The sequence below is a fragment of the Cherax quadricarinatus genome, chromosome 65, assembly GCF_038502225.1.
Source record: "Cherax quadricarinatus isolate ZL_2023a chromosome 65, ASM3850222v1, whole genome shotgun sequence".
NCBI lineage: Eukaryota > Metazoa > Arthropoda > Malacostraca > Decapoda > Parastacidae > Cherax > Cherax quadricarinatus.
The window spans coordinates 631,872-650,827 of record NC_091356.1 but is presented as its reverse complement, the minus strand read 5'-3'; the positions used below and the strand labels follow the sequence as shown (position 1 = coordinate 650,827).

The 18,956-nt window shown below is 37.7% G+C and overlaps 1 protein-coding gene across 5 annotated transcripts in view; it reads right to left on the bottom strand.

Moving 5' to 3' along the window:
- Positions 1-18,956, bottom strand: part of LOC128700605 (sodium/hydrogen exchanger 8-like) — a 76,070-nt gene that overhangs the window by 8,400 nt on the left and 48,714 nt on the right. For all 5 annotated transcript variants that reach the window (XM_070098837.1, XM_070098834.1, XM_070098838.1 and 2 more), the window contains exons 11-15: positions 12,313-12,482; positions 11,786-11,927; positions 7,731-7,873; positions 6,193-6,276; positions 1,580-1,723 (exon numbers count right to left, since the gene is read on the bottom strand). In XM_070098837.1, the coding sequence (XP_069954938.1) occupies positions 1,580-1,723; positions 6,193-6,276; positions 7,731-7,873; positions 11,786-11,927; positions 12,313-12,482 (683 nt within the window). The remainder of the gene's footprint in view (positions 1-1,579; positions 1,724-6,192; positions 6,277-7,730; positions 7,874-11,785; positions 11,928-12,312; positions 12,483-18,956) is intronic.

The window sequence follows — 18,956 nt, the reverse complement described above, 5'->3', positions numbered from 1 at the left end:
ATTATTGTACTGGAACTTTCAAACTTGTTTATTAGTAGCAAGTACTTTAAATCTAATTTCAAAATGCAATTACAGTGGAACCTAGAGTTTCGAACTTAATCTGTTCCAGGAGCTAGTTCTAAAGTTGAAACGTTCAAAACTAAGCAATATTTCCCATAAGAAATAATGTAAATACAATTAATCCATTCCAGAAACCCAAAAATATTCACACAAAAAACACATTTTATAAAGATTAACTATGATTTTACATACACAAAAAACATACATAGTATAATTAGTAATAGATAAACATTTAAATACATAAAATAACATTTTTACTTACTTTTATTGAAGATTGTTGATGACATCTGGAAAGTAGGGAGGAGGAGTGAGGGAGCACTTATTATTTGGAAGGGGAATCCCCTTCCATAAAGACTTTAGGTAACAAGTCATTATCTGGGGTTACTTCCCTTCTTTAAGATTTCTCTAAAATGGGACATGGTTTTGTCACTGAACTTGTTGCAGAGATGGCTCCTTTTCAGCTTGCTCAGGGTGATATTTTTCAGCAAATGCCTGCACCCTATTCCACATTGCACAAATCTCCTTAATCTCTGAAGAAGGCACCATCCACCACTACCATGGTAGCTTATTTCACAGTTGCACTTAATAAACAAGCACCAAACACAATGAATTAACTGTGAAATGTTTAAATGAGCATGCAGGTTAGTGTTCACTCAAGCATAAACAAAGCGAGACTGGCTCAAGGGCAGGCAAACAGGTCTCTTAAGCGGTTCGAAACACAGGGCAAGTTCGATACTTGGGACAAAATTGGTTCGAAAAAAGCGGTTGAAACTCGAAGCATTCAATGGTCAATGCGTTCAAAACTCAGGGTTCCACTGTATAACAGAATAATGCAGGCGAGTGCTCTAGATCCACGAAAGTAGACTATCTCCCCTTACCTGGATCAAACCTGAATGCTTATTCCCCTGGTTCTATATGACCAATTCGCTCATCCCCAATTAAAAATATTAGACAAAATATGTATAGTTTTATATTTTTCTTGCATTCATAAAGTATAAGATTCCACAGTATGTCCATACTATTTGTATTTACAACCTTTCTCAGTAGCTTTATTAATATCCTAAGAAATTGCAATTGTATAAAAATCTACTACTCGATTGAGCTACATAGCAATCTCCAAGCACTTATGTATCAACAAGCAAGAGAAACAAAATTTAAGGTAAAGTAAAACTCTTTCACAATACTTTTTAAGCATATTTTATACTAATAAGATTGTGTATTAAATTTAAGTCACTGGTGCCATATTAGTTAGTGCACTACGTTCACTTGACGTCTAATCTTTTATTGCCTAGACTTTCTGTAACTCTCATTACCTGCTCTTTTTCATGTTTACTCTCAGCTTCTTTCAAATGATTTCTAAAAATGAGGAGTTCCCACCACAAAAATTCCATTAAATATGTAACATATATAACTATTTAATTATAAAACTGTTGCACTCTTGCCTTAGAAAACCTTCATGAATAACACAATATATGAAAGAACATACTGAAGGCACATTAATAACGTAGGAAAAGCCTACCTCTTGATGTGTCACACGGCGAATTAGGAAGGGACGAAGATACAGAATGTCAAGGCGGAGGAATCCTCGTACTTGAGCACCCATTGGAGTGTCACTCTCATCCTCTGTAAACTCTGATAAGTGTTCTGAATCTAATGCTTGTCCCTGAAAGTTAAAGTATATACATGTACAGTATTATAATTTATAACAGAGTGATATACAGGGTGCATAAAATTATTTTGTACCTCTGGGATAGAAAAGGGACATTTTAAATTTATGTATTTATGATTTTACAAGAATTCAAAATATTGAAATTCATATCAAGGGTTATAATGTTACCTATTTAGGGTCTTCATTACCCAACAAACTTAACCCTTTTAGGGTTGAGACACCTGATCTCAAACTTGCCCTCTGGGTCAAAGAATTTAAAAAAAAAAATTTACCTTGTGAAATAATAATCTTTTTCTGAAGGTAATGAAACCAAAAGCATGAAATTTGATGGAAAACTTATGGAATTGTCCTCTTGCAAAGTTAGCGGTCTCGGCAGTATTTACGCATCAGTGATTTTGCCCGCATTGTACCCTATTTTTGGCCAATTACGTTGTCCCAGTCGACCAAACCCATAGCTGTTTTGCTAGTATTCCTTCTATTCTATCTACTGAGTACAAGAAACCGCTCATTTACCTATTTCAACTACACAATAAAGTGATCAGAAATCTGTAATTCGGCCAATTTTGCACAAAATTAAAAAATTGTCAATTTAAAAATAGGGTCCAGAATAAACAAAGTAGACATTTCTGGCACTAAAAAACATTTCCTCTGTTCCTTAGTTATGTCTTGAGGCCCCTCTTATATTACTCTTGCTTTCCATTTTGTATTTTTATTCACACAAAAAAATAGAAGACTTACTGTTTTGCAGACTACTTCATTGAATAAATAATGTCAGTGCATTCCTAAATGCATAGTAGACTGGCCAATTGGATGTGTATTGTGCTCTGGAATATTGGAAAAAATCAAACATTTCTGCTACTTTCAGTCCTGAAGCCAATCATTTTAAACCAAAAACATAGTGTAATTTTTTCTCATGCACTGTAGCAGAATTTTTTTTATATGGTGCACAACTACTGCATTGACCTATTCTCTCATATTTAGGCCCAAATTTACTGCTCACAGTTTATCTGAGTGAGCTGAGCTCATGGCATAGTACTACTATGGTGGAATCTCATGTACTAGCTGCCCAGATACCAGGTTTTCGTATATAATGAGAGTCCAATCGCAAGCAAGGAATGCTTTCTAGGCTTGGTACTTTGCAGCTTCTCGACATTGCTCGGGGCACTCCTGTGTTCTTTCCTCTTTCTTTTCAAACTATTTTCTGTTATTTTTATACAAACTCCATTAAATCCAGAATTATCCATTGTTGTTGCATCCACTAGGTAAATTTTGTTTTTGGATTTAATGGACTTGGTTAAAACTAAAAACTGTTTATTAGTGTTATGATCATGAAAAATATTCTAATAATTTAGATTTCACTGACAGTTTTAATGGACACACCCTCCCTACTATTAGCTCATTAGCTGAGGGTTCACTGTACACCTACTTGCCTCCTTCAATCTGATATTCAATCTATCACTGCCTAGAAGTTTAGTTACCAGCAAAGATCAACTGTAACAGTTCTCACTTTGTATCAACACCAGCATCTTTTAATACCACACTTCTAACACTAGCACTGACTTCTTTTAAAACCCCATCCAAAAATATGTTAAACAACTATGATGACATCACACATCCCTGTCTAAATCCTACTTTCACAGGGAGATAGTTTTGCCCTTCCTCCTACATTCCCTAACCTGAGCCTCACCATCTGCACAAAAACTATTATTATTATTATTAACACACTGGCCGATTCCCACCAAGGCAGGGTGGCCCGAAAAAGAAAAACTTTCGCCAACATTCACTCCATCACTCTTGCCAGAAGGGTGCTTTACACTAGAGTTTTTAAACTGCAACATTAACACCCCTCCTTCAGAGTGCAGGCACTGTACTTCCCATCTCCAGGGCTCAAGTCCGGCCTGCCGGTTTCCCTGAATCCCTTCATAAATGTTACTTTGCTCACACTCCAACAGCACGTCAAGTATTAAAAACCATTCGTCTCCATTCACTCCTATCAAACATGCTCACGCATGCCCGCTGGAAGTCCAAGCCCCTCGTACACAAAACCACTTTTGCCCCCTCCCTCCAACCTTTCCTAGGCCGACCCCTACCCCACCTTCCTTCCACTACAGACTGATACACTCTTGAAGTCATTCTGTTTCACTCCATTCTCTCTACATGTCCGAACCGCCTCAACAACCCTTCCTCAGCCCTCTGGACAACAGTTTTGGCAATCCCGCACCTCCTCCTAACTTCCAAACTACGAATTCTCTGCATTATATTCACACCACACATTGCCCTCACACATGACATCTCCACTGCCTCCAGCCTTCTCTTCTCTGCAACATTCATCGCCCATGCTTCACACCCATATAAGAGCGTTGGTAAAACTATACTCTCATACATTCCCCTCTTTGCCTCCAAGGACAAAGTTCTTTGTCTCCACAGACTCCTAAGTGCACCACTCACCCTTTTTCCCTCATCAATTCTATGATTCACCTCATCTTTCATAGACCCATCCGCTGACATGTCCACTCCCAAATATCTGAATACATTCACCTCCTCCATACTCTCTCCCTCCAATCTGATATCCAATCTTTCATCACTTAATCTTTTTGTTATCCTCATAACCTTACTCTTCACTGTATTCACTTTTAATTTTCTTCTTTTACATACCCTACCAAATTCATCCACCAACCTCTGCAACTTCTGTTCAGAATCTCCCAAGAGCACAGTGTCATCAGCAAAGAGCAACCGTGACAACTCCCACTTTATGTGTGCTTCTTTATCTTTTAACTCTACGCCTCTTGCCAAGACCCTCGCATTTACTTCTCTTACAACCCCATCTATAAATATGTTAAACAACCACGGTGACATCACACATCCTTGTCTAAGGCCTACTTTTACTGGGAAATAATCTCCCTCTTTCCTACATACTCTAACTTGAGCCCCACTATCCTCGTAAAAACTCTTCACTGCTTTCAGTAACCTACCTCCTATTCCATAAACCTGCAACATCTGCCACATTGCCCCCCTATCCACCCTGTCATATGCCTTTTCCAAATCCATAAATGCCACAAAAACCTCTTTAGCCTTATCTAAATACTGTTCACTTATATGTTTCACTGTAAACACCTGGTCCACACACCCCCTACCTTTCCTAAAGTCTCCTTGTTCATCTGCTATCCTATTCTCCGTCTTACTCTTAATTCTTTCAATAATAACTACCATACACTTTACCAGGTATACTCAACAGACTTATCCCCCTATAATTTTTGCACTCTCTTTTGTCCCTTTTGCCTTTATACAAAGGAACTATGCATGCTCTCTGCCAATCCCTAGGTACCTTACCCTCTTCCATACATTTATTGAATAATAGCACCAACCACTCCAAAACTATATCCCCACCTGCTTTTAACATTTCTATCTTTATCCCATCAATCCCAGCTGCCTTACCCCCTGTTTTCAAAAAAAAAAATTAAGTTTTTGCTCTTTTTACATTTAATAATTCATACAGGAGAAAGGGGCCATTAGCCCCTTGCTCCTGGCATTTTGGTCACCTCTTAATGACATGCATGGCTTTTGAAAGAAGGATTCTTTTCCACTTCCCCATGAAGAAGAATTATTATTCCATACAGTTGCAACATGCCACATAGCTTCCCTACGCACCCTCTCATATTTTTTTTTAACACGTCGGTCGTCTCCCACCGAGGCAGGGTGACCCAAAAAGAAAGAAAATCCCCCCCCCCCCCAAAAAATACTTTTCCTCACTCATACGTAATCATTGTCTTTGCAGAGGCGCTCAGATACGACAATTCAGAAGCCCTTCCAAACCCCTCCTTTACGGTGCAGGCATTGCACTTCCCATTTCCAGGACTCAAGTCTGGCTAACTGGTTTCCCTGAATCCCTTCACAAAATATTACCCTGCTCACACTCCAACAGCTCGTCATGTTCCAAAAACCATTCATCTCCATTCACTCCTATCTAACTCTCACGCATGCTTGCTGGAAATCCAAGCCCCTCACCCACAAAACCTGCGTTACATTCTCCCTCCAACCTTTTCGAGGACAACAGCTACCCAGCCTTCCTTCCCCCTACAGATTTATACGCTCTTCAAGTCATTCTACTTTGATCCATTCTCTCTAAATGACCAAACCACCTCAACAGCCCTCTGACTAATACTTTTAGTAACTCCACACCTTCTAATTTCCACACTCCAAATTCTCTGCATAATATTTACACCACACACTGCCCTTAGACAGGACATCTCCATTGCCTCCAGCCACCTCCTTGCTGCAGTATTTGCAACCCAAGCTTCACACCCACATAAGAGTGTTGGTACTGCTATACTCTTGTACATTCCCTTCTTTGCCTCCATTTTTAAAATTCATAAATGCAACAAACTGCTCTTTCAACATATTCTATGTACATACTGCTCCCTTATAATTATTAATACAGTAAAATTGAAAATAGTCACACTCACCCATTCTCTAGTTTTGCTTAAGGTCATTTCCTTTTCACGCTCCTTAGGTCGTCTGTTTCTCTGCCGCTTGTCAGCCTTAAGATACTGAAATGAAGTTTACAGGTAATGATAAAATTACTGATAAAATACATATATTACTTTAAAACAATCACAGCAAAAGGCAGCTAACAACACCATATATGTATAAATCTAGCTTCAGATAACACACAGCCCTTATACTAATACTGAAACCTCAAATACAATAAGTCCCCATTTATGATTTAATGCATTCCTGAAAATTGCTTGCAGGTTGACTGTTAAGAATTTGGAACTATTTATCCCAGACACATAATCAAATGCATTCTTGAACCATAATATTCCACACCTAAGTTCACTTATTTTTAGCTATGAATATTTACTCAATATTTTACATGCAGTATTGTACATCTTTATTTACATAGAGCATTAACCCTTTTACTTTTCAGGCCCCCAAGAATCTTTTCCTGAAGGTAATGACACCAAAAATACAAAATTTGATGAAGAACTTATGGAATTACACAGGCACAAAGTTAGTGGACAGGGAGCATTTTACACATCAGCGATTTCACTGACAGTCTTATTTTAAGCCAATTCCATTGCTTAATTTGACTAAATTCTTAACAATTTTACTAGTATGCCTTCTGTTCCATCGACTGAATACAAGAAACTATCTATTCAACTATCAAACTACCATATAAAGTATACAGATAATAAAATGTAACCAGGAATGATTTGTCATGGTTTATAGCTTCCCAATAATTGACTCAAACCTTGTAAAAACTCATGAAATAAATCAGAGGGTCTTATCTGTCCACAGGAATAATGGCAAAAATCAAATATTTCTGCTACTTCTAGGCCAATTTCAAGCTACTTCTAGTCCTGGAAGTAGCTAAAATCATCTCTTTCAGTAGAATGTCTTCCATTTTATATCAAATGATACTAAGAAACAGGCAATAAAATCATAACCATCCTAGAAAAAACCCTCACATTCGCGTTTTTAAACCAAACACAAGGTCAAGTAAGTACGTCACTAAGTGAAGAGAGGCTGTAGTTGAACCGAAGCAAAAAATACTGGCATGTGGTATATTTGAAGGCATAAAAAACTGAGCAAACTAGTACATCTGACATGTGCTTATCACCTGCATACTAGAACGTCAGTCAGAGTTGATGGATTAAAGCCAAATGTCCATTAAATCCAAAATCCATGATAGTAAAAAAATAGACAATTCTGAATTTATTGGACATTTTAAATTCCTAAATCAATTTACCCAGCAGATCATAACAATACATTGTAATGTAAAATTCTATGTTTAACATGCTATGCCTATTGTTTCTGGACATTGTCCAACCACAGATTTTGTTCATTAAATCAGGTATTTACTGCATGTTTCGATGCCATATTGGGTCCTTTTCAGATGACCAAAATACAGTATATGTACACATCTTTACTTTATTGTCCCATATGGGTTTGTTTGTGCCACTGACCGTTTATTAAACTTGTGTTTAGCATAATATGTTACCTTAATGAGAGGCATGGTAGAACCCCCAAGACAGAATATAGTGAACAAAACAATGGTAAGTGTTGTTGTTACTATAACATGACGTTTTTCATCGCTGAACTCCAAGTGCAGGGCCAAAGCATAAGCAACAGCACCTCGTAGTCCTAAAAAAAAAAACAGTAGATAACCAGCATAAGTTAACCTTCCTTGGGAGATGTAATCTAGGGAACTAGGAAATTGTTGGAGTGCACCATGGTTTTTAAATTACTGTATGTATAAATATATCCTGATGTTATGAATGAAAAGAAGTTGGATGTCCTGGCCCTAAGCGAAACAAAGCTGAAGGGGGTAGGGGAGTTTCGGTGGGGGGAAATAAATGGGATTAAATCTGGAGTATCTGAGAGAGTTAGAGCAAAGGAAGGAGTAGCAGTAATGTTGAATGATCAGTTATGGAAGGAGAAAAGAGAATATGAATGTGTAAATGCAAGAATTATGTGGATTAAAGTAAAGGTTGGATGCGAGAAGTGGGCCATAATAAGCGTGTATGCACCTGGTGAAGAGAGGAATGCAGAGGAGAGAGAGATTTTGGGAGATGTTAAGTGAATGTATAAAAGCCTTTGAACCAAGTGAGAGAGTAATTGTGGTAGGGGACCTGAATGCTAAAGTAGGAGAAACTTTTAGAGAGGGTGTGGTAGGTAAGTTTGGGGTGCCAGGTGTAAATGATAATGGGAGCCCTTTGATTGAACTTTGTATAGAAAGAGGTTTAGTTATAGATAATACATATTTTAAGAAAAAGAGGATAAATAAGTATACAAGATATGATGTAGGGCGAAATGACAGTAGTTTGTTGGATTAGGTATTGGTAGATAAAAGACTGTTGAGTAGACTTCAGGATGTACATGTTTATAGAGGGGCCACAGATATATCAGATCACTTTCTAGTTGTAGCTACACTGAGAGTAAAAGGTAGATGGGATACAAGGAGAATAGAAGCATCAGGGAAGAGAGAGGTGAAGGTTTATAAACTAAAAGAGGAGGCAGTTAGGGAAAGATATAAACAGCTATTGGAGGATAGATGGGCTAATGAGAGCATAGGCAATGGGGTCGAAGAGGTATGGGGTAGGTTTAAAAATGTAGTGTTAGAGTGTTCAGCAGAAGTTTGTGGTTACAGGAAAGTGGGTGCGGGAGGGAAGAGGAGCGATTGGTGGAATGATGATGTGAAGAGAGTAGTAAGCGAGAAAAAGTTAGCATATGAGAAGTTTTTACAAAGTAGAAGTGATGCAAGGAGGGAAGAGTATATAGAGAAAAAGAGAGAGGTTAAGAGAGTGGTGAAGCAATGTAAAAAGAGAGCAAATGAGAGAGTGGGTGAGATGTTATCAACAAATTTTGTTGAAAATAAGAAAAAGTTTTGGAGTGAGATGAACAAGTTAAGAAAGCTTAGAGAACAAATGGATTTGTCAGTTAAAAATAGGAGAGGAGAGTTATTAAATGGAGAGTTAGAGGTATTGGGAAGATGGAGGGAATATTTTGAGGAATTGTTAAATGTTGATGAAGATAGGGAAGCTGTGATTTCGTGTATAGGGCAAGGAGGAACAACATCTTATAGGAGTGAGGAAGAGCCAGTTGTGAGTGTGGGGGAAGTTCGTGAGGCAGTAGGTAAAATGAAAGGGGGTAAGGCAGCCGGGATTGATGGGATAAAGATAGAAATGTTAAAAGCAGGTGGGGATATAGTTTTGGAGTGGTTGGTGCAATTATTTAATAAATGTATGGAAGAGGGTAAGGTACCTAGGGATTGGCAGAGAGCATGCATAGTTCCTTTGTATAAAGGCAAAGGGGATAAAAGAGTGCAAAAATTATAGGGGGATAAGTCTGTTGAGTATACCTGGCAAAGTGTATGGTAGAGTTATTATTGAAAAAATTAAGAGTAAGATGGAGAATAGGATAGCAGATGAACAAGGAGGCTTTAGGAAAGGTAGGGGGTGTGTGGACCAGGTGTTTACAGTGAAACATATAAGTGAACAGTATTTAGATAAGGCTAAAGAGGTCTTTGTGGCATTTATGGATTTGGAAAAGGCGTATGACAGGGTGGATAGGGGGGCAATGTGGCAGATGTTGCAGGTGTATGGTGTAGGAGGTAAGTTACTGAAAGCAGTGAAGAGTTTTTACGAGGATAGTGAGGCTCAAGTTAGAGTACATAGGAAAGAGGGAAATTATTTCCCAGTAAAAGTAGGCCTTAGACAAGGATGTGTGATGTCACCGTGGTTGTTTAATATATTTATAGATGGGGTTGTAAGAGAAGTAAATGCGAGGGTCTTGGCAAGAGGCGTGGAGTTAAAAGATAAAGAATCACACAAAGTGGGAGTTGTCACAGTTGCTCTTTGCTGATGACACTGTGCTCTTGGGAGATTCTGAAGAGAAGTTGCAGAGATTGGTGGATGAATTTGGTAGGGTGTGCAAAAGAAGAAAATTGAAAGTGAATACAGGAAAGAGTAAGGTTATGAGGATAACAAAAAGATTAGGTGATGAAAGATTGGATATCAGATTGGAGGGAGAGAGTATGGAGGAGGTGAATGTATTCAGATATTTGGGAGTGGACATGTCAGCGGATGGGTCTATGAAAGATGAGGTGAATCATAGAATTGATGAGGGGAAAAGGGTGAGTGGTGCACTTAGGAGTCTGTGGAGACAAAGAACTTTGTCCTTGGAGGCAAAGAGGGGAATGTATGAGAGTATAGTTTTACCAACACTCTTATAAGGGTGTGAAGCATGGGTGATGAATGTTGCAGAGAGGAGAAGGCTGGAGGCAGTGGAGATGTCATGTCTGAGAGCAATGTGTGGTGTGAATATAATGCAGAAAATTCGTAGTTTGGAAGTTAGGAGGAGGTGCGGGATTACCAAAACTGTTGTCCAGAGGGCTGAGGAAGGGTTGTTGAGGTGGTTCGGACATGTGGAGAGAATGGAGCGAAACAGAATAACTTCAAGAGTGTATCAGTCTGTAGTGGAAGGAAGGTGGGGTAGGGGTCGGCCTAGGAAAGGTTGGAGGGAGGGGGTAAAGGAGGTTTTGTGTGCGAGGGGCTTGGACTTCCAGCAGGCATGCGTGAGCGTGTTTGATAGGAGTGAATGGAGACAAATGGTTTTTAATACTTGACGTGCTGTTGGAGTGTGAGCAAAGTAACATTTATGAAGGGGTTCAGGGAAACCGGCAGGCCGGACTTGAGTCCTGGAGATGGGAAGTACAGTGCCTGCACTCTGAAGGAGGGGTGTTAATGTTGCAGTTTAAAAACTGTAGTGTAAAGCACCCTTCTCGCAAGACAGTGATGGAGTGAATGATGGTGAAAGTTTTTCTTTTTCGGGCCACCCTGCCTTGGTGGGAATCGGCTAGTGTGATAATAATAATAATAAAAAAAAAATATATGGTATATATATCAACAGTTACTGTACTTATCCATGGAAGGAAGTTGCAGGTAAAAATTAAAAATATTAAGGCTGTCAATAAAATATTTATAGTAACTTAAGAATTATTGAAATTAATATTTGGCACTGTTTAATTAAATGACAATAACTATTGAGCAAGACAGGAATTTAAAGAAAATTATATAGATAGCACATTATGGAAAGAAGTAATATAGATTCCAAAATTAAGGAATCCAATTGCTGTAGCCCTCAAAACAGAAACATTCAATAAGGTGTTATTTTAAGACAGGTTATAAAGATTACACTGCTTACAGCTATTCAATGGTGTCATTGGGATTTGAACTTTCGCAGCCCAGAATTACTAACCCATCACCTTAATACCCAGAATCTGAAAAGATCTACAGCACTGGGCAAGTAATCCCAGAGTTCAGCTCAAATCCCGATCACTCCACAGCATTGTTACGATCATTCTTTACAAATTTTCAGTACAATTATAAACATAATAAATGCTTTAAATTAGAGAATTGCAGATGCTGTTAACTCACCAAGGCACTGGAAACATTCACAATAGGTTCAAATAGGAAATCTATATTATTTTATATATTTTTTTTTAAGAGGATAGTACAATCAAAAGCTATTTGCATCAAAAACACTACTACTTACCACTAAACCACATAATAAACATCATTTTGTAGTTGATTTGGTGGTCACGGAATTTATTAACAAGCCAGGAGAGTGGAAAAATATTCAAAGCACGACCCAATAGGCATAGAACAATGCTCCATAACACTAAAGCCAAATGGAACTGTCAAGAGGGAGAGGAAAACAAAAAGCATGTATACACATCTAAACAACTCTGGATAATTTATAATATAATAGATTCCATCAAATACTGTAGTCAACTACAGAATAGTATTACACAAGGTAATTACAATATTATTATTATATTTAACACATTCACTGTCATTGTCTTGGCAGAGGTGCACCGATACTACAGTTCAGATGCCCCTCCCAACTAGGGCAGCAAGGTTACTAAAACATTTTTTTCTTTATTTCTTTATAGCACTGAAATCCAAGAAAATAATGCCATATATATATTGTATGTATATATTAAGCTTCACTGTGGATTATGAGACAATTCTTTTCATTAATTTGTTTCACATACAGTAATAAACAGATGAATAACTAACTTGATGTCTGAAGCTAAAAAGTGCTAGTCCCAGGTATATGAAGACAGTACATTCAGCAATAAGGGCCAAAGTTCTCATAAGATGTTGCATGGTTATCTGCATCACTGGTGACAGGTTGAAGTGTGTGTAATGTGACATCACAATCCCATTGAACAAAATTGCCATAATACCTGTGAAATGGTTATTTTTTTACTGGAACATTATCAACAAGGAATTGGTAAGGTACAAAATATCAAATAATCAAAGTATAAATCATCATCAAAGTAACTGTACACTGTTGTTGAAAAATTTTCAATGTGCTTGTGTACTGTTCTGTTGTCATCCCTTTCTACCTGTTGTTATTACAGTATTATATTCATGAGAAGTGCTAAATCTGCAGGAATGGAAGCTAATCAGGTTTGATCAAAGGAAGGGGTAAGTAACTCCAATTCTTGAATTAAGAGCCACTCTTTCTTTCAACACACCGGCTGTATCCCACCGAGGCGGGGTGGCGCAAAAGGAAAAACGAAAATTTCTCCTTTTACATTTAGTAATATATACAGGAGAAGAGGTTACTAGCCCCTTGCTCCCGGCATTTTAGTCTCCTCTTAGAACACGCATGGCTTATGGAGGAAGAATTCTGTTCCACTTCTCCATGGAGATAAGAGGAAATAAACAAGAATAAGAACTAGAAAGAAAATAGAAGAAAACCCAGAGGGGTGTGTATATATATGCTTGTACATGTATGTGTAGTGTGACCTAAGTGTAAGTAGAAGTAGCAAGACGTACCTGAAATCTTGCATGTTCATGAGACAGAAAAAAGGACACCAGCAATCCTACCATCATGTAAAACAATTACAGGCTTTCGTTTTACACTCACTTGGCAGGACGGTAGTACCTCCCTGGGCGGTTGCTGTCTACCAACCTACTACCTAGGTAAGAGCCACTCACCAGTATAAATCCTTCACTGGAGGGATTTATTAAAAAAAAATATAATTGCACCTTTTCGGGTACAGTATGTATTTTTTAATCAGGGGAAGAATTAAACCCACAGGGTCATACAACACCCAGAGAATGGGAGGCAATCAGATTTAATTCAAGGAAGGTGAGCACAAGTAAAGTTCCTTGGATCAACAACATGTGGAAGAGTATTAAATATTTAGAGAAAACACACATACAAATCTTTCTTTCAACACACCGGCCGTATCCCACCGAGGCGGGGTGGCCCAAAAGGAAAAACGAAAGTTTCTCCTTTTACATTTAGTAATATATACAGGAGAAGAGGTTACTAGCCCCTTGCTCCCGGCATTTTAGTTGCCTCTTACAACACGCATGGCTTACGGAGGAAGAATTCTGTTCCACTTCCCCATGGAGATAAGAGGAAATAAACAAGAATAAGAACTAGAAAGAAAATAGAAGAAAACCCAGAGGGGTGTGTATATATGTGCTTGTACATGTATGTGTAGTGTGACCTAAGTGTAAGTAGAAGTAGCAAGACGTACCTGAAATCTTGCATGTTCATGAGACAGAAAAAAGGACACCAGCAATCCTACCATCATGTAAAACAATTACAGGCTTTCGTTTTACACTCACTTGGCAGGACGGTAGTACCTCCCTGGGCGGTTGCTGTCTACCAACCTACTACCTAGGTAAGAGCCACTCACCAGTATAAATCCTTCACTGGAGGGATTTATTAAAAAAAAATATAATTGCACCTTTTCGGGTACAGTATGTATTTTTTAATCAGGGGAAGAATTAAACCCACAGGGTCATACAACACCCAGAGAATGGGAGGCAATCAGATTTAATTCAAGGAAGGTGAGCACAAGTAAAGTTCCTTGGATCAACAACATGTGGAAGAGTATTAAATATTTAGAGAAAACACACATACAAATAATGATAGATAAAATACAGGAAGGCCCCACTTATACGGCTGGTTAGGTTCCAGGCTACCGCCGTAAAGCGGAAACCGCCGTAAAGTGGAACACCCTTTTTTTCCACTTACAAATGCATACAAACACTAGATAACAAGTTTACACTAACATATATTAAGTTAGCAATAGAACCAGGCATCAAAAAACAATAAAAAAGTACAATACACACATAGTGCACTCATTACTTACCTTAAAATATTTATAGTCTTAATCTAGGGTGAGACAAGTAGTATTTATTGTAAGAAATCAAGTGTGGTATGTATGGTAGTCAGCCAGGGTACCATACCAGGCCACCCCACCCACACATACAATTCTATGATATTTAAGCATCCCAGAGCGATAAAATGTATATACAGTTCACTCATTACTTACCTTAAAATATAGGGTGAGATGAGTAGTATTTATTGTAAAAAGTCAAGTGTGGTATGTATGGTAGTCAGCCAGGCTACCATACCAGGCCAACCCACCTACACATAATATTCTACTACATTTAAGCATCCCAGAGCGATAAAATGTATATACAGTTCACTCATTACTTACCTTAAAATATTTGTAGTCTTAATGTAGGGTCAGGAGTAAGTAAATGAGATAAAACGAATAAATGAGAGAGAGAAAGAATGAGTGCATGAGAGAGGACAGGCGCAGAGTTATGTAAACAAACCAGGCGAAGGTAAGTTTTGTTAACAAAGTGTACACGTCTGGTTTGTGTACAAGTTACATTGTGTACAGGTTGTCTCTACATTGATACGGTAGAATAAATAAAGAAGAACACTCCCATTCTCATGTAACATCATTTTGAGAAGAAATGATGCTCTGAGTGAAGGCAATGGAAATAAGTCACTCTGTCGGACTTTTTGGGTTATCCTAGGTTCTCTACACATACGTTGCTATGTATGATAATCTATGTAACTGTATTTGTGTATACCTGAATAAACTTACTTACATACATACGAAAGGAATAATTTTCTACAGTTACCCCCAGTAACACATTTTCTCTTATGTTAGATTAGAGAAAATGTTATTCTTGGCATCACTTGTACAAGTTATCTGGCTACCACATCTTTATTTTTATTTATTTATTTATTTATTTAGTAATTTAAGCATACAAACAGAGGTACAAAAAAATACAGGTAAGAGCAGCATGCCAAAGCCACTTATATGCATAGCATTACGGGCTGGCTTAAAATTAACTTAAGATTAACTAAGCAATGATGAAATCAGTGATAAAACATTATTGTAAACAGATAACTATAAAGCACAAATGAGTATTACAAAGACAGGTCATATGGTTGCTTGCATTGCTGTACATTCAGTCGAATGGAGTATTCTGTTAGGTAGTGTATTTAAAAAAATAATAAAGTTAGATTGGGTCCTAGGTTTAACATTTGTGTGATATAATTGTGAGTAACATATAGGATATACAATTTATAAGGTTCAGTTATTCAGTATTTATTTGGTTTTGAGTGAGTAAGTGATCTTTGAGAAGAGACTTGAATTTATAAACAGGTAGTGTTTCTTTTATATTTACAGGTAATGAATTCCAGATTTTAGGGCCTTTTATGTGCATTGAGTTTTTGCATAGCGTGAGATGGACACGAGGAACATCAAAGAGTGATCTGTGCCTTGTGTTATGGTCATGTGTTCTGTTGAGGTTGGCAAGGAGATGTTTGAGGGGAGGGTTAATATCAGAGTTAAGTGTTCTATGTATGTAATAGGTGCAATAATAAGTATGGATGTTTTGTATGGTGAGTAGGTCGAGTGTTTTGAATATTGGTGGAGTGTGTTGCCTGTAGTGAGAATTTGTTATCATTCTAACTGCAGCCTTTTGTTGGGTAATTAGTGGTCTGAGATGGTTAATTGTTGTTGAGCCCCATGCACAAATTCCATAGGTGAGATAGGGGTAAATAAGAGAGTGATAAAGGGCAAGGAGGGCTGACTGTGGAACATAGTACCGTATCTTCGTTAGTATGCCTACAGTCTTGGAGATTTTCTTAGAAATTTGTTGTATATGTGTATGAAATTTGAGTCTATTATCGAGGTGGATTCCTAGGAATTTTCCCTCTGTTAGCTTTGTGATAGGTGATCCGTTTATTGTTATGTTAAGAGGTACATCTGTAGCTCTGTTACCAAACTGAATGAAGTAGGTTTTGTCAATGTTTAGTGTAAGTTTGTTAGTCCTCATCCAGGTAGATATTTTCTGTAATTCGGTGTTTACAGTATTGGCTAGCGTGACTGGGCTCGGGTGAGAGAAGACGTATGTAGTGTCATCTGCAAAAAGTGTGGGTTTGAGTAATTGCGAAGCATTTGGTAGGTCATTTATGTATAGGAGAAAGAGAAGAGGGCCAAGGACACTTCCCTGTGGGACACCAACTGTAATTGGTTGTGCGGAAGAGCTTGCCCCATTTGCGTACACATATTGGCTTCTGTTGCTGAGGTAAGACTTAAGGTAGTTGAGGGAGTGCCCTCTAATACCATAGTGTGACAATTTTACGTGGAGCAAGTCATGGTCAACTGTATCAAAAGCTTTACGTAAGTCAATGAAGATCCCCAGTGGGACTTCTTTTTTCTCTATTGCAGTGTATATATGTTCTAGCATGTGTATAATAGCATCATTAGTATTTTTATTAGGCCTGAATCCAAATTTGCAGGGGTTGAGAATGTTTTGGGAGATGAGGTAGGAGTAGCTTCGTTTATGAATTAATTTTTCGAAGATTTTTGAGAGAGGGTGTAAATTGGATTTTGGCCTATAGTTATTCAACTCTGTTTGGTTTCCTCCTTTATGGATCGGGGTGACCCTTGCTATTTTGAGAACTGTAGGGAAGGTGGAGGATTCAATGGATTTGTTAAAGAGTGTTGCAATGATTGGTGATAGTACTTGTGACGCTTTTTTGTATATAAAGGGTGGTAAGGTATTTAAATCTCCTGCCTTGTTTTTCAGTGCCTTGATAATAAGGGAGACTTCGTATGGGTTAGTCGGAGCTAGGAACAGTGTGTTCGGGTAGTTGCCAGTGAGGTAGTCATTTGGTGGGGTATCTGAGCTTGGGATTTTATTGGCAAGGTTTTGACCTATAGTGGAGAAGAAATCATTGAGTCTGTTTTCTGTTTCTGTTGGTGGGAGTTGGGGTTCATCTGATTTTGCTAATTTTATTTCGCTGTCGTGATATCTTTTTTGTTCCCAGAATTTCTGATAGGGTCTTCCAGGTCTTTTTTATATCACCTCGTAAGTTGGATAATCTGTTCTCATAATACAATTTTTTTGCCCTTCTTATCAGGCTGGTTAGGACTGACGAGTAACGTTTTGTTTGGTCTCTGGTTATGTGACCCATTCTGTACTGTTTTTCATATCGGTGTTTTGTATTTATGGATTTGAGAATGCTGGGTGTTAGCCAGGGACTGTTCAGTCTCTTAGCTGTCATCTGTTTAGTTTTTTTAGGGCAGTGCTTGTTATAAAGGTATTGGGTCTTTTTTAGAAAATTATTAAAACATTCGTCAGTATCTGTATAGATTTCTAGCTCAGTGTGCCAGTCAATGTTTGTTACTGCTGTTGTGAAGTTATTAATGGCTGCCTCATTGTGAAGTCTGAAGGTGACTTTAGTAGTGTCTTGGGGTATTTTACCAAGAGTTGTTATGAGGAAAGTAGGGTAGTGGTCTGTGGTATTATCTGTAATTATGCCTGATTTTAAAGGGGATATGGTGTTGGTCCAGATGTGGTCAAGTAGGGAAACACTAGTCTCTGTAACTCTTGTAGGTTTTGTTACTGTTGGTAGCAACATGCAGTTACTCATTGTGTTTGTGAATTCAGTAACGTGTGGGTCCTGGTCTTGCAGGAGATTTATATTGAAGTCACCTGAGAGTAGTAAGTGATCTTTGTTCATGCGTGCATCAGTTATCATACTTCCTAGGTTTTGACTAAATTGGCTAATGTTTGATTGTGGAACTCTGTAGATGTTTATCACTGTGAGAGGTTTTTGTAGGTATTTGGATTTGAATTTAGCTATTATATATTCCCCATGTTCATCCCTTGTGCAAGTATTAGTGATACATTCTAGTTGGTCTGAGTAGTATATAGCAGTGCCACCCCCTTGTTGGTCTGACCTACAGTTGTGTATGGCTGTGTAACCAGGAATGGCATAGACATCTGTAGTATCAGGCTTTAGCCAGGTTTCAGTTAGTGTAATGATGGACATATTGGCATGCAAGGAATTTAGTAATGCTAGGTCATCATAATGCTTGCTTAAAGATCTGATATTGTAGTTAAAGATAGTTATGTTGTTGTTAGCTCTGAGAAGTGCCTTTGATTGTTCTGCTGTGTAGTAATTACAGTAACTGTTTGAATCTTTTAAGTCATTAAATAAGAGGTTGGTATCAGGATCAATGCTTGTAATCATAAGATTTGTAGTGAATCTATAGTTAGAATTAAGTAAAAAATAAAGTAAATATTCTAAAGCTAAAAAAAAAAATAGCACCTGAATTATTTAACAAATGTAAAAATAATGAGCTAAGGTAGTTTTTTAAAGCTAAAATAAAGGAGACAATATAAAAGGGATTAAAATAATTTGTGGTGAACAAATAAAGTGATGATCAAATAATGGAGCTTGGGAATATGATAGTAGGTAGTACTTTAAAGGTAATTCTTTAAAGTTAGAATTATAATATAAAATTATAATATAAAAGGGACTTATATAAGTTGTGGTGAACAATAAAGTGGTAATCAAATAATTGCACTAAGGT